Below are 22,420 nucleotides of genomic sequence, written 5' to 3'. Positions count from 1 at the left end.
ATGTTAAACAATTTGTGTTGTTTTCTTTCCTATTAATTTAAAAATTAGGTGCTTGTTTGGAAGTGTAGTGTAGTAAATATAATTTTTTAAAAATTTATTTTTAATATTAATATATCAAAACAATAAAAAATATCAGAAAAAAAATCTAAAAATTCTCAAAAACATAATGGCTGGCATGGATACGATAATTTGGGATAGCAATCAAAGCGCTGCCGATACTCAAAGATGAGTTGAAAAAGAAAGGGAAGAGCTAGAATTTGATTTTAATTCCAATTTCCAGTAAGCAATGTATCTTAAAAAAAAAAAAAAAAAAAAAACATCTCTGCATCTTTATTTCGTCAAAGTCATGAGACAGTATCTACTTTAGATTTTGGAAGAGCTTTCCTTCACCCTTAGAAAATGGATGCTGAAACGGGTCTGATTGTTGAAAACAGTACACCCAAGCACAAATATAACTTTAACCCTTTAGTCTTGTCAACTCATTCAGTCAATTATACATGGATTTGTTCATCTATTGTTTGTATTTGAGAGAAAAATGCACTATGCTTGCATGATTTGGATTCTTATTTCTAGAACCATATGTGATTTCTGACCCATAGCAGAATTAATCGTGAACTGTTGACCATCTTCTAGTTTAATTAGCTGTACACTTTTTGCCAGAAAATTGTCACGAGCCTGTTGGTGACCAAACCCATCTGGGACTCAAAACTTCATTGTCTTTCAACCCTCGAGCCACATTAGCCCGTGACTATAAAGACTAGGCATATTGATCTGTTAGGGATAGGCATTAAGACAAATCATGAAGAAGCACATTTTGTCATGTAATACTAGAAAAACGTCGAGATTAGGTATAATCTAGTAGTTGACCGAGGATATCTAGTGTAAGAAACTCGTGATGATGCCCTTCTCATTCTGCAAACAATAATATTCCAATCCTGCATCATGCGGCCATGGATGTGGTAGAAGTTGACAGGACTGTAGAGACAGCCACCGAGATTTTCTCTTTTACGTTCAAAATCTTTGGAGGATAATTTGGAAGCTAGAGGAGGCCCAGCCCTTCATATGCATATGCAACAGTAGCGTCTGCCCTCTTTCAGGAGCAAAACTCCCCACACACACTCATTTTCAAGCAGCCCTTGTTGTTAGAAAGGAATTATTTCTTTGGCATATCCAAGGCAAGGCCTCTATACTGACCACACAAACCATGGCGCTTGAAATCTCAAATGATTGTTTCTTTACGAGTTCACCCACAAGTCCACGAGGGTTCAACCTAGACAACAATATCTGTTTCTATAGAGCACCTGCTAGTCCTACCAAAGGGACGTCCGATGCTACACATGATCTTGAATCCGAGCCCACCACACCGAAAATATGAAAAGATGCAAATCCCAGTATGGATGACTTTGAATTCGGAAACAGTCGATGTTTCAACATCGATGATATTCACTCGGGAGACAGTATGAGATTTGACGACGCAATGGAAGAGCAACATAAGCACCGAAGACAACGTAAGGAATCATTTCCTGCCATGGCATTTGCGGATGAGTTATTTTGTCAGGGTAAGGTCATGCCACTAAAACCTCCGCCGTGTCACCAGTACCCTACCAATGGCAAATTTGGTAGTCACAGCTCAACTCCGACATCCCCCGAGTCCCAAATAGCGAAAATTAAAATTTCATTTCCACGACGGAATGTGTGGAACGATGATTTCGATCCATTCATGGCAGCTTTGAAGACTGTCAAGGGAGAAAGGAAGGGAAAATGGCAGAAAATCAACCATAGACGGGCTCGGTCCATGTCGCCTCTACGAGCCAGCAGTGACTTGATGGGCCGCATTTATCACCAGTGCGAACGATCGGGTCCTACCAGGCCGAATCTGTATAATCAACAGAAGCCGGATGGGTTGCCTCCTCGCATATGGATTCCAAATGTAACGAAAGCAGGAAGCCCAAAAAGGCTAGCTGAGCCGAAAAGAGTTCTGTTTGCAAGAAAAGCTAGACTGGTGAAAATAGACCCCGAGTGGCCAAGAAAGCCCAATAAGTCAACTCTTCAAGAGCCCATGGTAAAGGCAGGAGACAATGCCGAAGAAAGTGGAGAGCCTTGTGAGAGAGAAAGCAAGAGGCAGAGGATGAAAAACTTTCTTCACGGGAGTTTATCTATGAGGAGAAGTGATGAATATAATAACAAGCAAACAGAACAAACTGTGGAAGTTTCAAATCAGAAAATTAAGAGGAAATTAAGCATTAAGTCTGTGGGGTTAGTGGCACACAAGAACCAAGGTAACACCAGCACATTATATGCCAAAGCTGTCTTTGTGCATGGGTTATGGAGCAAAATGTGCTGAGTGAAAAACCCATTTTGTTTGCTGTAGATACTATTTTAGAAGGTTATCCCATTGTGTTTATGGAGATCATGGTATTAAATTCGATGTATGAATTACATATTTTCCTCTTCCTATTGTTTGTTTATCATAATTAAAACTTGCATTGCTTTACTGGCTTCTTTAATGGAATAATGGATATGCAGAAGTTTCGGACATTGGTTTTTTCTTTTTCTTTTTCCCCTTTCAAGAGCTGTATTTGTCTTATTTCTTGCTCATGATCACATTGAAATTGTACATTCGTTTTCATTTCTCTGGTTATGTGATATTAGACACCGGTCCATCACTGAGAACAGCACAGGAACCACAAGATAATCCCAGGAAAGATCTGTATTATCAAAGTTGATACTGCAAGGATTCGAGCTCTAATATTGAGCTTATGAGAGCTTTGATTGAAATTTTTATATACCACTTGGTAAATGTTTACATAATTTGCAGGATCACATGAAATGGCCACCTCGAAAAAAGCATGGAGAGACTAGAAACACGATGGATAATGGCAACCGCATTCATGGAGCTAAATTATAAGTCCTATTTTCTTCTTTTATATTACGGTTTTAGCAAGGAAGAAATTCATTTTTGGATAAAATGTAGGCTTCTATATTTTAAACTCGTGTAGTCAGTCGTGGAACTTTCGTGTTGCAAATAAATGCCTATTCCAACACTTCCGTCGGCCAAAGCCTCTTCCACCTGGAAATTTCTTCATTCTTATATAGCTTTCTAATCCCTCCATAAAATCCATCTGCCTCATTCCCCTCCTCCCGATGCTCCTTCCTGTTGACCGTAGTGCTTCTCCACCGTGAGCCAGGAGTGTACTGGTGGAACTCCAACACTACAGTGTCTGTTTGCAGAAATTTTATGTTAGTTAGGGACTAAAAGGATTATAAGCAAGCCAAAATTCAACTAGTATGCAGTAGCTTTTCGCCTCAGTTGCCTATTAATGTGTGTTAGTAGCTTTTCTGCTTTCGGTTAAAAAAATACTTTTAGTTACGGTTTTAAATAAATAAGTTTTAAAAAATATGTTTTCTTAAAACTGTTTTGAAATAATTTTTTGCATGCAAAATAATGAAAAACAAGTCTTCTCGAATAAAAAACAGGTTATTTTAGCTTCTGCAAAACCAAAATTTAAAATGCAATTATATATGGAGTCCAATGTAAAAGGCAAAACCTATTTGACTAACCAAATATTTTTTTCTATGTGATTGGGCAAAAAAAAAAAAAACTACCACGATACCAAACACTTTGTGTGCGCGTGCACGCCTTTTTTTCTCTCAATGACTGGTGATACAAAATTTGGAATCAAAATCATAATTTGTGCACTTAAGAAAAAGGAATGGACCACAGAAAAAGGGGAACATTAGATGAATTGACATCATTTCTCAAATATGAAAAACGAGACCACTAATTACTAGATTCCTCATGATAGCTAAGTAACCAAAATCAGGCATTTCATTAGCATGCATGCATGACCTATACAAAGTTGCGAATAAATTTGGCTTTTGCAATCACAGATTGAAAACCTATCATCAGTTAACTGAGGGCTAGAACACTAGGAGCTTCAACATTTGTCCATCGTCAAAACAAAAGGATAAGAGTTCTATATCCAGTGTAAGACTTAGACTTCACCTTTTTTAACAAGACTGAATTATTTGCAGTACAAATAGAGACATAAACATTCTCTTTTTATCAAAGTTGCAACTAGCAGGCCAAAAGCAGTTTCTTTTTGGTGATGTAACTTGACTAGCGGATCATCAAATGGTGTATTTAACTTCAAGACAACAGAAGTCCATTAAGCTAGCAAAGAGGTCAGAAAATTGAATGAAAGATTGGAAGCTTACAATGGGAAATTCATTGCAGCCCCAGCTAGCTGTTCCAACTTAACAAACAAAGGGAAGCCTATAAAAGACATTAAGTTCTTTCTACGTGGTTGGCCATAAATATTCCACTAGACAGAGGTTATCAAAATGTTGGTGGAAGCTGTGACATTTTGATAGGGATTTGTCGTTTGGGACCAATCAAATAGTATAACTTAGTGGTCCATAGACTGAAAAATCGAATTCAAGAAAAGGACTTGCCCAAAACCCAGAAACTGGGTCCAATCAGTGAAAGTAAACTTTATATTAATCTCGTACATATTTTAAAAGGAAAGATGTTAATTGCATCTTTCACTAAAAATGAAAATATTATTCAAGTGCACTGCTTGAAACTCTCTTTCATTCTCTCTTCAAAATGTTTCACCTAATGTTGGTAAACATAAAGCCGGATAAAAACTGTTTGTGTTAAGCAAGATGGTTTAGACAAAATAAAAGTAAGATTCCTCAAAATCTTATCTTCTAGGCAATCACATGGAGCATAAAGTGGTACTTGCTACGAAGAAAAGATAAAATGAACTTACCGCTATTATGACACCGACAATAATTTTCATTTCCATCACATGATTCCAAGTGACCTACAACGCCATACCACCAACCTGCAGATATTCATGGTAATATTTAATCAAACATTAACATTAAATCGTTTCAAATCTGATTAATATAATTAATATATTCGACATACACTTGTGTCTACATGCTAAAAGGACTATGCGTTTATGTAGGCAGGTTCTATAGCAAATTCAAAAAGAATGACTTGAATATAAAATAGGGCCTCTGTTGTCTCTGGCTCCTACTGACAAGAAGAGTATTTTGTATGATAAAAAGTTCCCTAGATTTTAGAGATCACCAATATAAAATTACTTGTCTACAGCTGTTCTTTGTAGTCAATAATGAGCCGATTAAAGCTGAATAAATCTTCTTTTAATACGCTAATATTCAAATATGTAACTTTGATAAAACATAGAGAAATTCTGATTAGTAGCAAGTTACTGGTATGGAGAACAAACCATAAGGAAATTCTTTGTTTCTTCTCCACTGAATCTCAATGTGATCGCCAGGGAGTAAATCATGCAAGCAATCAGAGATATGTAGATCATGTGGAGAGGTATCAACAGATGGCGCTCTAAGCCTTTCCCATGGCACACCGCTCTCTATGGAAATTGCTCTCCTTCCATGTGGTGGGTACCTGAAATAGACAAAACATATAAAATTCAATCCACTAGATACACTTACCCTATCAGTATTCCTTTTGCCATTCATTATTTTTACATCAACATCTTTTACAGAAAAAGCTAATTTAAGAATCTACAACGCCCTATGGATAGTAGCTATGATGTCCATAAGTAAAAAATCTATTGAGAATCATGGCCAAGAAGAAAATTATTTCGATCACCTGGCTTGAAATGTATCCGTCCGGGGATCATAGTTAAGTTCAGCGTCATAGCATGATAACATGAATCCAACGTGCCCGTTCTGGAATACAACACAAGAACTTTTACTACCAGGGATGAAAATTCATAAAGCCCAACACATCAATCCTCTGGAGGCTACTGAGTTAAGAGCACAATTATAGATTTTGTAGCCTTGAGGTAAAAAGGATTATTCAGTTTTTAAGTAAAATTAAAGCTAATTAATTAATGGAAACAAAAAAGAATACGGTCATGATCAATACCTCACGGTTAAAGACTTGAGCAGGGAACCAGAACTTGCCAGTCTCAAGAGCAAGGTACCAGGACATGATTGAATTAACAGGCAAAGAACTCCTCTGCCTGCTATTGTTAACGGGATCGACCTTAGGTGTACTCCATGAAGAAGGCCAAAAAATAGACAGAAGCCTCATAAACCCTTTTGGCTTGCCTTGTTTGCAACTCCCGAGATCCTTTCTCGAAGCTAAATGCCATTGCCACTCCCTATAAGCAGCAGGGCCAATAACCCTGCCCCATTTATGCTTCATATGCTTTTCCCATAAATGATCACTCACACACCTTTCCCTCAAAGAAGTACAGACACCTGCCATGCTGCAGAGCCCAGCAGGAGGTAACCTCTCAAGAACACATTCCAAGGCCAATTCAGGCAAGTCCAAAACAGACATCCCTCCAGTCTCGTCATCAAGAGCGCTTTTTTCTGCTCTTGCACTTGAACTTAGACTCATCTTCTTAATTGATGTTTTTAAAGGAATTATATTGATATAAAAAACTTTCAAAAGGGTATTCCTCAATGAACCTAAATAAGAGAAGAGAAACAAGTCCTTCAAGAACCAGAATGACAGCAATCTTATTTCACTTGCCCATGGAAGCAAAGGCTTGAGAGGGAGGGGCTTTAAAAATAGGATGAAGGAGAAACAAGTGATGAATAAGTAAAGTAGCATTAGAGATAAAAGGTATTGTATTGCGGGTCAAACTCAAGTTTGGCATAAATTGTTAGATAAAGTAGTGGAAGATCAATAGAAGAACCAATAATGGGAAAAAAGCAATGGTAAATAAAATAGAGAGAGGGGAAATTAAAGGAAACCCATTTGTGTCTTCTCTTCTCCTTCCTCCTCCGCCAACAACAACACTCGCATTAAAAAAACAAAACAAGATTGATATTAACAAAGTAGGATCTTCTAAAAAGGAATAATCTTTTCTTTCATGAAATGGGGTTTTATTGGTATAGAGAAAGCCCACCAAACCCACCAGTGGGCCTCCTCTTTCATAAAAGTCTAAATTAGATTAAAAAAAAATGAAAGCTTTCTTCTATCTATAAACACCCCAAAGAACAGACTTTTTCACTTGTGTGAGATGTCAATTGTCGCACAAACCAATTCAAGAATCCAAAATGAAACTGTGGAATCCTCTACTCTTATCTCCTTTACGAACACCAGTGCACCACAATATGCTAGTTAGTACAGACAGCTTAAACAGCTGTCAATCAAAAAAAGAGGAAATGGGGGTTGTATTAGATGAACCTAAGAGGAGAACTAATGAAGGTGGTGGGGTATTCAGATCTGATATGGGCCTCTGACACATGGAGATCCTCATAAGAATATAAACTTGAAAAAAAAAAAAAAAACTATATAAGAGAGGCTAGATACAGAGACCCATATCTCTCTAAAGATCTGAAATCCGGTGAGTAGAAACACGAAAGAAACGAGCTTTAAGCTTTAAAAACAACAACAGGTTATGAAATACAGATCTGGTTAGTTGAGATAGAACCACAATTAGGTGCATCCAACAAGCTACCCAGACCTGTTTAAAATCTAAACACCAAAGACACAAGAAACGCTAGCAGAAAATAAAAAGATGAGAAAAAGGTGCAGAGGGAGAGAATTTATTGAAGAAGATGATTGATCAGAAATGTGTGGTCCCCTTTTTTCACCCTAATCCATCATTTTCTTTCACCAAACTCTCCTCCACCTCCCATTTCAGAACCTCTCTCTCTTCCCTGTATAGCGAGTAGCAATGGATAGTATTTATGTGATCGAGTGAACGAGAGGTTATGGTTAAAGTGATTTCTTTTTTGGGCGTGGATGCGAAGCAAAACTGTTACTCAAATCCATCCTTATTTCTTTAATCGCTATGTTCTTTCTTTCTTTTTTTGAACATGGAAATAAAAAAAGATGGAGGGAAATTTACGTGACCAAGAAAAGGAAACGGTTAGGAAAGCAGGAATCAGAATATCAAATATGCAATTAGTGGTTCAACAGGTTTGTGGGTTGTCATTATGCAAGCGAGCAAGGCCTCTTAACATCTGCCCCGTTGGTCAAGGATTTTTTTTTTTAATTAGCACAGTAATTTAAGATAAATTTACAAAATAATATTTTTTTTCTTATATTCTCTTGCTTCTAAACCTTAATATTTAGTAAATATAGCATTTCAGAAATATAATATGAATTAAAACTTAAACTTGTATTAAAAAAACACAAAATTATAATTGACATCACAATTAACAACAACGATATTTAGATAAATAATGCTATTCTAAAATACAACATTATTAAAATAACATCAATAAACTATGATATTTTACCAAAATAATTTTTTATCCTATGTTAGTTACTTTTTTTTCCTGTGCTAATTACAAAATTTAACCGTTGGTTAGCGCATTGAGCATTCAATTTAATATTTTAATTGTATTGTTGCTAGGGGTGATCATTTTCAATTCGGTTTGGTTTTTATCAAAAATAAATAACCAAACCGGTTCAAACCGACCGGTTTCGGTTCGGTTTAGTTTTTTAGAACAAAAACTTGTTCAAATCGGTTTGGCTCAGAATTTTTTCTAGGTTTTTTTTGTTTGGGTTCGGTTTGGTTCGGTTTTTTTAGTTTCATGCTTATAAAACCGAAACCAAACCGGTCAATTTTTTTAAAATTTTAATCGATTTAACCAGGTTTTTTTCACGATTTGGTTTTTTCAATTATTTTTTTTCCAGTTTAATCGGTTCTTTAATTTTTTCCTCACCTCTAATTATCATTGTTATTTCTTTTGTTTTTCATCCCTTTTTTCTCTTTCTTTCTTTTTTCCAACTTAACCTTGCGTTCATGATTGGAAATTATTATGCGAATTGGGTTCGCAGAGGGTGAAATTATGAAGAAGGTTTGTTTATTTTATTATTATTTTTAAAATTACTTAAAGTTATCATTTAGACAATTTTATTAAACCAGTATATAAGAAATGACATTTAATTAATCATTATTGATTGATTTTAAAATATATCTTATTGTCAGGAAAAAAATTATAAATCTCCTCTGGCATCCTTAATTGATTCCACAACATATTTATAGTTACATTACTATTTATGCATCTCATGCACTTATAATTGTCAACCGTGGTAATTAGCACCAACATTCTAAAAGAATTTAATATTTTAGGAAATTATATTGATAACACGATTATTATTTTTTTGGGTCCAAATTGGCTGAGGATCTAACATTTTAAGGCATGCAAATTCTAATTTTTAACCCAACTAAACCAGCTAGCTAAATATTAGATACTCATGTCCATAGTAATTCTATTAATGTGTTTTTGATATTACAGTACAGGGTATTTTTAGAAGTATTTTTTATTTTAAAATGCTTTAAAATAATTTTTTACATTTTTTTATTTTTAAAATCAGTATATTAAAACTATATAAAAAATTAAAAAAATATTAATTTAATATTTTTTAAGGTAAATATATTTTTAAAATGAAAAAAAACACAATTTTAAATGTAAAAATAAATGAAGCCGATGATTGTCATTCTAACTGGGAAATCACCTTCGCAAATATAGAAAATTAAAGTTTACTCTCTCTCTCCCTCCCTCATTTTTTTACTTAAACAGGAATGGAATATTTTTACTTTTTAGCCAAAAGTATTAAAAAAAAAAACAGAAGAAGAAGAAGAAAATTACCCTTGTGCCGTCATTGTCATACAAGATTTGCGATGAATCATTTCTGACTTCAATCAGGGTATTATTTTCAGTCTGGTTTGATTTTTATTTAAAAAATATTAACCAAACCAAATTTTAAAAGAAAAGACTGAAATAGGTTTAAACCAACCGGTTTCATTTTGATTTGGTTTGGTTTTCTAGGACAAAAACAGGTTCAAACCGGTTTGGCTCGGTTTTTTTATTTGGCTTGGTTTTTCCAGTTTGGCTCGGTTTTTTTTTGTTTCGGTTTGGTTTTTTCAGTTTTTTCTTATAAAACCAAAATCAGACATATTTGTTTTTCTAAAATTTTAATCAGTTTTTTTCAGTTATTTTTTTCAGGTTTTCTTGGTTTAATTGGTTTTATGGCTTTTTTCTCACCCCTAACTTTAACCATTGGATGGCTGGCTCACTGGCACATGGCATGCTTGAAAGTTAGAAGGCTAATCCCGTCACTTTACATCGTCACTCCTGTCTTTAAACGTCGTTGCTATATTATATGAGACATTTAATTTATTAGAAGTATACGACTGAACCAAGACAAGTAGCTAACATGAAATGTCGGGCATGTAAATGAGAAGTTATTCATCATGGTTGGATATATATATATATATATATATATATATGAAAATGATTTTTTGTTTTAAAAAACTCATTGATACAATAAGAAAAAACAACCGAAGACATGTTAGCTAATAAATAAACAACAACAACAACAATAATAATAGATGCAAAATAAAATAAAAATATCAATATTATAACATTGATTGAAATTAATTAAAAGAAAAACAAGACCATACTAACTTAGATTTATTAAAATTAAATTATTTTTCAATACTAACTAGAGGTGTGTTTATTTTATATAAAAATATATTATTTTTTAAAAAATAGTTATTTTAGTGAAGGTGAAATTATTATATTGAGTTGTTATTGTTATTGTAGCCGTGAAAATTATCTTTCTTTATATATAATATGAGAATCTAAAATAAGTATGTAACAAAATAAAATAAAATATTTATGTTGATTATTCTGTAGAGAAACAATTCATGTCATCTCTATAAAAAGAAAAGGAAAAAAAGAGATCATATGAATATTTATAATAGAATAGAATACTATATAATAAAAACGAGGTGCGTCCTATTGTGTCGCTGTATTGCAATGTCGTTTCCACTTTAAATGTCGTTTTTTCACTTGACAAAACGCACACACCATTAGATTGTATAAGCGAATCCAGAACGTCCAAATTAAAATACTTAAAAATAAGCAATATACTTCTCTTATTTAGGAATTCCTGGTATTAAAAAAAAACCAATTAACGTCTTAAATTCAAAAATTTTAAAAAATAACGATAAAAATAAAAGGAGAAGAGAGAAATTAGAGAAAGGGAAACTTTCTAGGCGACCACATAGATCAAAATATCCATCATTTGAAGCTATCATTGCCATGAATTTTTTAAATCGATTTGCAAGACTAGATCGTTTTACCTGTTAATATAAAAAATAAAATTTTAAAATTAAAAAAAATATTATTTTAATATATTTTTAAATTAAAAATACTTAAAAAATAACCTCAAAACATAACTTTAAATACCATCTAGGTAGTGGTTCAGTGGTAAGAGTTTGGGATTAAGAAGTTTGTTTCCCTTGTAGTATCAGGTTCGAGCCATGTGGTTACTTATATGATGACCACTAGAGGCTTATATGGTCATTAACTTTAGAACCTGTAGGATTAGTCGAGATACACGCAAGTTAGTCCGGACATCCACGTTAAACTAAAAATACTAAAAAAAATAAGGATTTAAAAACACTTTTTTAATGAAAAAAAAGTGGTGACTTGCCATGTTGTCGTCGAGATTGTCAGAATGTGGCCCAGTTAGCTCAAGAAAGAAGAACACTTGAACGTCACACCATCAACATCTGGAGTGTATTGTTTTTTATTTAAAAAAAATAAAGTTTTGTAATTTTAAATTATTTTTTTATAATTTTAAATTATTTTAATATGATGATATTAAAAATAAATTTTAAAAATAAAAAAATATGTTAATATATTTCCAATCAAAAAATATTTTAAAAAACAATTATTTTATTTTGAATAGTCTCTTATCTATATTTAGATGCACTTAAGCTTGCAAGCTTAATTTTTTTTTTATTTTTTTAATATTTTTTTATTTTCAATTTGTCACATTTATTTTACTACTCTTAAAGATGTAGTAAAATTCATTATGATCTTTTCTGCTTTTTTAACAGACTATTTTTTTTTATGTAATCTCATGTGTAGTCATTCTTGACAATGTTTTTAACTTGAACTATTATAGTTTTTTTAAATAAAAAAACTAAAAAAAACTGTTACTATAACAAAAAATAATTATTTACGGTACAATGAAATAAAAAATATTTTTATCCAAGATTTTGGCTTTCTGATTCAAAGACAATAGAAAAAATAATGTATATAATTTTACTTGAAACTAAAATATTTTTTATTGAATGGAGAAAATAGGTCAATTAAAAATAAAAAATATATATTTAAAAAGATATGTAAAAAACTACTCAAACACAAAAAAATGCATTAAAAGCGTAAATCTAATAATTTTTCATCAAGAAAAAAATAAAAGGGGCCGGGCGTCACAAGACGAAGGGGTATCAAACTATTCTGGGTGATATGGTACTAACAAATGTGAATAATTTTTAACAAAATATTTTTTAAAAAAAAATAAGAAAAACAAGCTTGATTTGAAGCCACGCACGTGAAAATCATGAGGGGGCGGATGTCACTTTATGCTAATTTGCCAAAAAAAGAAAAAGAAAAAGAAAAAGAAAAAGAACAAATGTGACAGAAATCTAGGATCCAATTCCCGAAAGATAACCTTTGAGCAGGAAGGATACTGCATGCAGGCTTGCAAGGAGCGCCCCGCCGCCCTTACCTTGTAGTTGCAATTCAACTTATCCTGCGCACACCTTTAGGTGCCCTTCATTACCTCCCAAGTTTCTCCCTGCAAATTCCATGGGAAACTTGAAGGATCACTCTCATATCGTTCTTAAAGATTGTTCATGAAATTAATAGGCAGAAGCCAGTTATCTTAATCTCTAGTTCCAATCAAAGGTGAACAATGAGGTGGTGGTGGTGATAATTAGACATTATTTTTTTAATCTAAATGGTAAAAAATGATGAAATTGCATTTTTAAAAAAAATTGAAAAAAAATATATTAATGATAACATAGGGCTAAACCATATATTTTTTGAATTAATGAAAAAACTATATAAAAAAGAAGTCTCAAATATTGTATCTTAACACATTGAACCTGTGATATATGATAAGCATCTAACTAGATCTAATAGTTTTTTTTCTTAAATATATCTTGTATCTAAATAAAGAATAAAAAGAATTACAAAAAAAAGAATCCACAAAAATACTTAGCGTGTCCAAGTCTATTAAAAAAATAACTAAGACGGGTGGCCCTGGTGACCTAAGCCCATGCTCTTGGGTTTTTTTTTAATTTTTTTAAGTGGGGTATTGTTCGTTCTTATTTTTTAAAAGTAGATGACATGTCATTTATTTACTCATATACAGTGACTAGAAAATCAAGACAAACATAATTTTACCCAAAAATTTTCATTTATAACCTATTTTAATAATAATAAAAAACTTTATAAACACCCTCCTAACACTTAGAAATTAATTTATCAACCAACCTATAAAACCTCAAAATACAAAATTAAACCGAATTAGATTTATTTTCATTGACTTTTAAGTAATATTAAGATATGAACGAACTAGCATCACTTCTTTTATAGATTGAAACTCATGTACAGCATTATCAACTAATTTAGTTAATTTACTCTGTTTTGTTTATTTACCTATTTAAATTTGATAGGTCACCCAATTTAAGGGTTTGAATCCTGAAATTGACTTAACAATGAATTAGATTAAGCTAATTAAGGTCATCTCCCTCTCAAAAGTCAAAATTCAACGATGAACAGGATAAAAATCCCCCAACGTGAGATCAACTCTTTGAACATTCTGTATTAGAATTTGCTTTTTTTTTTTTTTTTTAATTTGGTGTTCCTCCCATTGTTTTAACATCTGAAACCCTTCAGCTTCAATTTGACTTGAGAAGAGTACGTAGGCCGCTATAAGATTGCACGCGAGAAAGAGGATTTTCAAATGCTTGGATACGATGTGAAAGCAATCTTACTACACAACAACGAATATCCCCAGCTATATTTATTATCCAAATTAAAAACCCACAAAATACTCCAAAACCATTATGGATAAACTATCTTGGAATTACAAAATGTCATAGAAATCTCATTTCTTAAAATTTACAATTATAAGCCCGTTGTGTTTCAATGAAAATTGGTTAAAATTTAAATTTTTTTATTTAAAATTAATTTTTAATATTTTAAAATCATTTTAATAAGTTGATACAAAAAATAATTTTTTATAAAAAAATATTATTTTAATATATTTTCAGATAAAAAACAATTTAAAAAATAATCATTATCACATATTCTCAAACATACTATAATAATGTTTAAACAATACAGGAACATGGGTTAATAGGTGACCGTTAATAAACGTATTTTATTGATGAATCCTAGGGAATTTCTTAATTATGATGGTGGGTAAGATACCAAGATCAAGATGACCACTGGAGCATAGTCCAGGACAAAAAAAGAAGATTTATTTTCTAACAAATTGATCTTTGAGTGTGGGTTTATGATGATGACACATTAATAATTTGGATCCATAATGGAGAACAGATGAGATAAAATTGATGCTTAAAGCACGAAGCTTGTCTACCAGTTCATCTCAGGTCTTTTTCAGCAGAGCTGCAAGTGTGTATCCTTTCTCTATCAGCAATTGCATGTTGCAAATATAATGGAATATTTTGTTTAATCATGTCGGCACTAAGAAATTACAAAACTATAGGGCTAATGCACTTTCTGCAGGCACGGTCACAAGGAACAAAATACATCTATTCTTTATTAGCATCCTAGACGGGAACTAAAGTTATAATTAAGAACACAAGGCTACTTGCTGTCATCGAACCAGGAAAGGCCCAAGACACAACCTTAGGGTTTATCTACCTAAAAGACCACTTGTTATACAATGACTCCAGCATCTAATGATCTAATAAACAAGTATTCTTAACATCTCAACTTTTATGGCCTCGGCATGATGTGGTTAATTTGTTTTATATTTGTGTCCACTGGGAGCAAATGGGTGACGATCAAATTGTTGGTTCGAGCTTTTTGGAGTGGATCATGGAGTGGTCAGACAAAAAAGTTTGATAACAGAACTCGAAGGAGTTGGAATGGTGGCCGGATAAAGTTAGACCTACCAAGTTAGAGTTCCAAGCCACAAGATTGACACCATGAAAAGCAACATTTCATTGGTGGGTGTAGTGGTTAGTTGGTGATGCAATGTGATATTAAAGAAAAACACAGCACAAGATCATGAAAGCAAGTTGACGTCAAACTAGATATGGTATAAATTGCGCATTTCTTCTGGTATGGTATAAAGAGCCATTGATGGTAATGGTGGGGATCGAACAAACCATGACATCTTGACACCACCAACTTCTTTTTAGCCAATGGCATCCAAAACCAAGACGGGTGTCAATGTGGCATTGAGCCAAGTAGCATAAAAGAAAATCATGAACCCTAGGAATCTTGTCTGAACAGAAACCCAGTTTGATTGCCTCGAGTTCTTTCCTGCTGGCATATATGACATACGCCACAGGGAAGTGGTTTTTTCTCCTTTCCCTCTCGCCGAGACTCTCCATGGATGAGGAAGCAAATAGCATATAAGTGGGAAAGAAAGACATGGTGAAGGTGTCATCATGCGGATCGTAGATGAGGTAAAAGGGCATTTAGGCATCTTTTGCTTTAGTTACTTAAAGATTTCCATAAGGTACATAATCTTTTGATGCTTTGTCCCCTAAAGTTTAAGCATCTCATCCATCAATCAAACCCATCAGCCTTTGAATAAGCTACCCCCACCCATTTTGGCAATACAAGTGATCGCTCGTGTACCAAATACCAATGAATGAATGCCTGCTTTAAAGTAGCATCTGGCAAGGGTGGGAAAGGACCATCGTGCCTAACTCATAGTCGGGCTTTCTAGGTTTCCTTTTCCTTGTCGGAGGCCCAGTGGATGTAGGTCAATCTCCTCTGTTATTAAATCCCACTCCATCCTTCTAGGATTGGAAGAGAGATTTCCCAACAAAAATCTCGAGAGGCCTCCGAATCTATATTTCAATAAGAATCTCCAATCAGAAATTTATTTTTGCTAACAGAGTAGTTCTTCTCCATTGTTGAATCCCATTCCACTTCGAGACCTCCCTGTAAGAAATTTCCCCTCTTTTCTTGGTCTTAACAAGTGGGAGGAGTGATTAGATGCGGTCTATATGAGCTTCCAAGACGCTAACCCCTAGCCTATTAAGAAATTTTTTTTTTTTTACTCCAAGTCCATTCAGATTGAAGGCCGTCCTAGTTAAACTCAATTGAGTTAGTTTCAAGCCCAGATCCCAAATCCATCTGAAGATACACTCCAACAATTTGACAAGACAACGTTAGATTTTGCCCTCCCTCGAACTAATCAACTACGATTTCTTGGCACCCGCACTGTAGTTTTCCCAAGGAATGATGCTGGTTGAGCACTGAATTGACTAGGTTTAAAATAGTTAAGTTTAAAATTTGATTTGGATTCTATTCTAGATCGACAAACAGCTAGATTTACCTGCTAGATCAAGCGAGGTTTTTATGGATCACTGGAGTCAGCCCATGATTGATAAATAGAGAAGGCGAGTCTATCAGTCCAAAAAAGTCTAGGATTAACATGATTTGTATGCAGTTTCTTCATCACTGGCATGATCAACTCATTGATAAGGAAGAAAATAAGTGGTAAACAAGATTGCACGAGATATTGCAAATTACTAGCTGCATCACTGGGAAAGCTTGGTTAGTATTTTGGGCCTTTAAGCTTCTCCAGCGACCGAAAATATAAATTTGTTCGGGCCTCAGTTATTCAGATGTCGTAAAATTACGTAACTTGAAAAAGTGGCAGGGCTTGCAGGAAACTAATACCACGTTATTGGTGGAGGATTGATGAGAAATAAATATAAATTTGTGGAAATATATTCAAATAATAATTTTTATTATTATTAATTTTTTATACTAGCACATTGAAGTAATTTCAAATGATAAAAAAACTAATTAATTTTTTTAAAAAAAAATTAAAAACATTTTTTAAATACAAAAACAAAAACTCTTCCTAGTACCCTTCAATAGCATCGCTCGAGATACAAAGTTGTCCCCATTGTGTCGAACCACATGCTTAAAAATTTAATAACAAACAGTTTAATTTGGACCAGATATTATGTGGTCCAAATAGTTGGATCGAATGTTTAACATGTTCGGTTCAAGTTGAACAGATTTTTACTAATTAATTTTCTGAATGTAAGCCAATGCTTTTTATCCCTTAATCTACCGGTAAAGTTATGACTAATATTGTTACCTCAATCGATCATTCCACAACATTCGAGCATAGTCTAATCCTTTTCCACCAAAAAATAAACTTGTAAGTTCTTCGGATCTCCATCCTCCAAGCTCCAAATTATAGAAAAATTATGATTCAAATTTTTTGTTGCATGTACTCATAACCATATATGTTTAAAGTAGAGAAGGATATTGAGGCAAGCTTCATTTCAAGTTCTTGAAAGAAAAAGGAAAAAGAAAACAGCATTAGCATAAAAAGGAAAAAAAAAAAGCTCACACAAGAAGAAGGGAAACAAATTCGAGGCATGACAAAGAATCGCATTATAGAACAATCCCAAAGCAATCTTTAACCGAAAATCTTCTGTTTCCCCCTCTCTTTATACATTGCCTAAGCCAATGGCTAAACGGGTTACTATTTTCATCACCTTTTTTTTTTAATGGGCCTCTTTTCTTCTTTTTCAGATAAAAACTGAAGGTAAATCTCTAGATTCCACATGATCATGAATGTCAAACTTAAAGCATGACATGATTGCTCAATTCCATCCTCCACTTATATTCTCTGAACCCTCTCTTTCATTCTTCTTTTTTCTCCTTTTAAAGGAAGAAGAATAATTGATCAGTGGTCAATGGCCAGTGACCAAATGCTAGTTTCTCTCTGCTGCAGTATTTCTTTCTTGTTTCACTTACTTTAAGACGTTCTGCACGGTACAGTATTCCAAAGAAAAGCTTCAGTAAATCGTGAAACTAATATTTCATGTTTCTTTATTGACATTAGCATTTCTTTTTCCCGAGAGAGATGAAGACAGACAAGCATTCTTTGCGTGGAAGACAGTTAATAAATAGAACAGGCAATAAAAAGCTTCTTTGGGAGCTAGATACCCTTGTGAATTTACTATAGAGCATTGACCAAGAATATATATATATAATTAAGGCAGCGATGTCCTGTATATGTGATTAGGTTTAGATGAGAAAACTAATTGAAGTTTAAGCGCTTAGTTACTACATTACCATTCATATACTTAATTAGTTTTTTTTAACACATTGAAAGTTTTTTCTTCTGCTCTTAATATATAGTGTACGTAACATGTAGTTCTTCAAGGTAACAGCTATCCAATATTTGATTAAGGAAAAGTTAAAGGATTTTGGAAGAAAAGGAAAACGAGGCTGATAGAGTACTCTAGCTAGTTCTTAATTTGTAGAAATATCAATATCGGAGAAGCCGATATTTTGCTTCAGATCTGTGAGGGAAAAAAAGAAAAGAAAAGAAAAAAGAAGAAATTTCTTCTTTTGCTGCTAATTAACATGAAGTGGCTTAAATCCAACTGAACTTTCAGCTACTTGTGTACATATGTAGCTCCTCTTCTGATAAATCTTACTGACAACATCTAGATCCTATTGTAGAAGCTAATTAAAGGAGACACTACAATATCATTCCTGCTATTCAATCGCTTCTGGATGCAGCCTTTTGTTATCAATGAGAGGGACTCCAAAAAGCTTCACTGGACTAGATGATTCCTCAGTACTAAATGTTAATGAATGCTTACCCAAAACACCATTCTTAGCCCTTTGAACGCCAAAACAAATGGTTTGATCTTGACATGAAGAACCCGGCTCTATAAGCTTGGGTACTGTATTGTAAGCTTTTTGCTCATTGGGCACTGGTTTTACATGGTTTTGGATGAAGTAGATAATGTCATTATAGAGATTCTTCATGTGGGAGAGTTCTGATAAAAGCATACAGTTTTTCCTTCTCAGTTGCTGGTTATCTTCTGAGAGGGCAGTTAGGATATGATCAACATTTGGTTTTGGAGATGGAAATGGAAATGGAAATGGAGGATCAATCCAACCAAAACCATGATCTTCTGATTGGAGAAATTGGGTTGCTTGGTCAGGGTAATGTTGGTGATGGTGCTGGGATATTGTTTTTCTCCTGTGAATCTCAGATAGCAACTGCTTTGCTCCTTTTCTGAAGTACTCATTTGCAAACTCCCACCTGTCAGTTACTACCTTCTTGAATCCCTGCAAGGTATTAACAGAAGAATAAGAGAAAGACAAGAAAAAAAGATTCTCAAGTAAAAATATTAAACCTGTTTCGTGAAAGGTTTATTTAGAAAGCTTTGTCATCTAATACGGATTACCATATATTAAATACTAACACACTATATCTTGGGCAGAATGTTTATGGTTAGCTGGGATTGATACGTCCTTCAGTATTTTGGTGCTCTAGATCATATATAGTGCTTAAGATCTTCAAAAGAAGAGTGGTATAGGATGAAGAGATTTTGAGTAAAATTACAGGTAGATGTCAAGTTATCTAAAATGAGAGCGACCCTACTTGGAAAAACTAAGAAACTCCCTGGAAAAGCAGCCATGTTAGTTAGCACAGCTTTTACCTTGCTGCTCATTAATTAGTAGAATCTAGAGATGATTTTAGCTAGAAGTACCCTTGACCGAGTGAGATAGAGGGCGAGAGAGAGAGGGAGATGCTCACGTAGGTGTTGAGCTGCCTGACAAAGCTTGAGAAGTTGTTGTGCTTGAAGTAATTGGGGAGGAGTTCCCTAGCAAACTCAGGAGGTCTCCACACAACAAAGGTGGTTTCATCATCACCCCAAGAGACAACGTGGTCTGTAAGAGGGTCATCAACTAGCTGGTAAGTTTTTGTTAAGAAGGGTGCAGGAGCTGCCTTTTGAGACTCCACAGTAAACACCATCTCTTCACACCTATCCACTGTAAATGCCATTATCAGCTGGGAATTAAACTAGAGGAAGCAGATGATATGCACTTCTACAAGTACAATTTTTACCCTCAATATTCACAACTGCAAGTCCAATGTGTTTAAAGAAGCTCCTCTCTCTCTCTCTCTCTCTCTCTCTCTTTCTCTCTCTCTCTCTCTCTCATTATAATTTTCTAACTTTATGAAACAGAAACATATGGCCATGTCACTAAAATAAAAGCCACTCTTTGCTCTCTCTTTCTCTCTCATCGTAGTTTCTAACTTTAAGAAGCATATGACCATGTCAGTAAATTATAGTATTGAACTTTTCTCGAATTACTATAATTATAAGATCCAATATGAGCTCTTAATTAGCTATTGATTGTTCCTTTGCGCCTTGGCTGCAGTACTATTAGCAGCTAGCTGGTGGGGAAAGATGCATCCTTTTTTTCTTTTTTCTTTTTTCTTTTTTGAAGTGAGTGGAGGAAGATGCATCTTGAGCTCATGAACTTTTCTTTGATTAGGGCACACCCAGATGATGGTTTAGAATCATTGTCTTTACATGCAAGGACAAATCTGTTACTATTTGATGTTCAGTACCATAACCCATGCTGCCATACAATATATATAGCAACTTCTCTTAGTATCCGAAAAGAATTTTTGGAGGTTTTTGCTATGATATTCCTTACAAAAAAGAAATTAGAAAAGGTGAAGTGCCCAAATATATATGTGTGTGTGTGTGTGTGTGTGATGTTAAGATATGGTTCCTCCACCCTAGGAGGGACATTATATTCTTCTCTAGAACTGAAACTTGGAAGCTTGCGAATACATATTTTGAATCTCTGAATCTTTAACCCTTGCTGTCATCAAGGAACACTATATATTCTATTTATTGGAGTCTTACATTCACCAGTGACCAGTGAATCAAAAATTAAAAAAAAAAAGGCTGTATCGAGAAGCCCTAGTTATATATTTAATCTGTGATTGCACAGAAGTCGTAATTATGTATTCTCTGAAATAATGAATCAAAAGGGTTTTCAACTTGGCTATGAATTCTGGCTTGTTATGCATGTGATCAGCGAAGGGAGGCAAGCAAGTTGGCACTCACAGGCTTTTATTTATTTATGTTTTTTTCCAGATAAGCCTTGGACAATACACCCTAGAGCTAGCTTGTTAAAAATTTATTACGAGAGATCAAGATATATAATTAACGACATGATCTGAAGCTCCCCCCCCCCCCCCCATTAATAATTATTTAATGAAAATATAATAGGAATATACATGTGTGTGTGTGTGTGTAGTCGGAACATTCCTCAACTTTAATCATTTATTTCTTTGTACATTACAAGACTGCCCACTTTTAAAATAAATATTTCAAATTACGTTCGTGTACAGAACTTATTCAATGGAAGATTGCTCGGTTATGCACGGTTGTTCTGCACTTCTTCAATTTGAACCTGGAGTGTCTTATGATAAAGATTATTTTAAAAGACTTCATGAATTTCCTAGCTTAAGATTCTTGTATTAAGTTTTTGTAAAGGATTTAAAAGTCTTACTTTAGGGTTCTTGTTTCTTTCTCTGGTTTGGACATTAATTAATGACTGTCATATTCAGTATTTTTAATTCCTAGTTAGAAATTGATTTCAAGAAGTACAATTCCCTCGATTCATACTCTCCATAACTTAATTATAAATCTCTAATTAAGTTTTTGCTCGGCATTGGAGTAAACCTCTAAGTTTATTGGCCGATTATTCAGAACAAAAACACAATTATTTAAATTAATTAAGAACTTTATGGTTCTTACAATTGATATAAGCGTTCAAGACTTATACTTTGATTGAGTCTTCATAGCTAAATCCAGCACTAATCTGTATCCTTTATAATTCGAATGGTCTTTGTTTATACACATCAGGACACTTATTTATACAAAATAAATAAGTGTGATTTTATTTTTTTTTTCTCTGTTTTTATATACTGCTCGGAAGACTGAACAAATAGTTGCGAATTAATGAAATGTTCTGATGCCGATAATATCATTTTAATTGCGAATACTACGTCCTGGCATGGGAGTAAATGACTGATCGATCTACGAGCAAGTAATATATATGCTGCAAATTGTACATTAAATCCAATGAAATTAACTGTAACCACATTGAAATAAATTAGTCTAATCTGTTTTGCTCACCAGAAACAGAAAATAGCTAGATAGCGAATATTTCTCTTTTTCCTTTCAATATATACATAAAAAACAAAGAATTTTTTTTAAAAAAAAAAGTTGGAAAAGGTTCTTTTGATTTTTGCTTTTCTTTTCTTTTTACGTGTTGCTTTTCTTGATAACTCCATTTCCAGGGATTGGACATGCCTAGAAAAATAAATGCCATGGTGGATCCATTTTGATACACAAAGCAAGCAACCAGTAGCCCTTCTTGCATGCTTGTATAGAAATGATTGGTTGGTTTTCCAGATAGGAAACCTTGGAAGAGCAGGCAGGGGTGGTTCTTTGGAGCTCAAAGGTTCCAGTTTCTGGAATTCAATAAAAACAAGATTCTATCCCATATACGACCGACCTCT

General features: G+C 33.7%; 2 protein-coding genes across 2 annotated transcripts; both read right to left on the bottom strand.

The window, feature by feature from the left end:
- Positions 1-2,737: 2,737 nt before the first annotated feature.
- LOC133679697 (F-box protein At2g26850-like) lies at positions 2,738-7,894 on the bottom strand. The gene is made up of 5 exons (XM_062102368.1): positions 5,927-7,894; positions 5,648-5,727; positions 5,262-5,440; positions 4,776-4,850; positions 2,738-3,221 (listed from the first exon to the last, which is right to left on the bottom strand). The coding sequence occupies exons 1-5, from the start codon at positions 6,620-6,622 to the stop codon at positions 3,034-3,036; spliced, it is 1,218 nt and encodes a 405-aa protein (XP_061958352.1). The 5' UTR covers positions 6,623-7,894; the 3' UTR covers positions 2,738-3,033.
- A 10,500-nt stretch (positions 7,895-18,394) lies between these two features.
- On the bottom strand, positions 18,395-20,131 carry LOC133679787 (heat stress transcription factor B-4b-like). Its single transcript, XM_062102482.1, has 2 exons — positions 19,628-20,131; positions 18,395-19,155 (listed from the first exon to the last, which is right to left on the bottom strand). The coding sequence occupies exons 1-2, from the start codon at positions 19,874-19,876 to the stop codon at positions 18,574-18,576; spliced, it is 831 nt and encodes a 276-aa protein (XP_061958466.1). The 5' UTR covers positions 19,877-20,131; the 3' UTR covers positions 18,395-18,573.
- Between the last annotated feature and the right edge of the window lie 2,289 nt (positions 20,132-22,420).

Source organism: Populus nigra, chromosome 19 (assembly GCF_951802175.1).
Source record: "Populus nigra chromosome 19, ddPopNigr1.1, whole genome shotgun sequence".
In the NCBI taxonomy this organism is placed as follows: Eukaryota; Viridiplantae; Streptophyta; class Magnoliopsida; order Malpighiales; family Salicaceae; genus Populus; species Populus nigra.
Note: the sequence above shows the minus strand (reverse complement) of the source record. Positions and strands in the feature narration are given on the sequence as shown.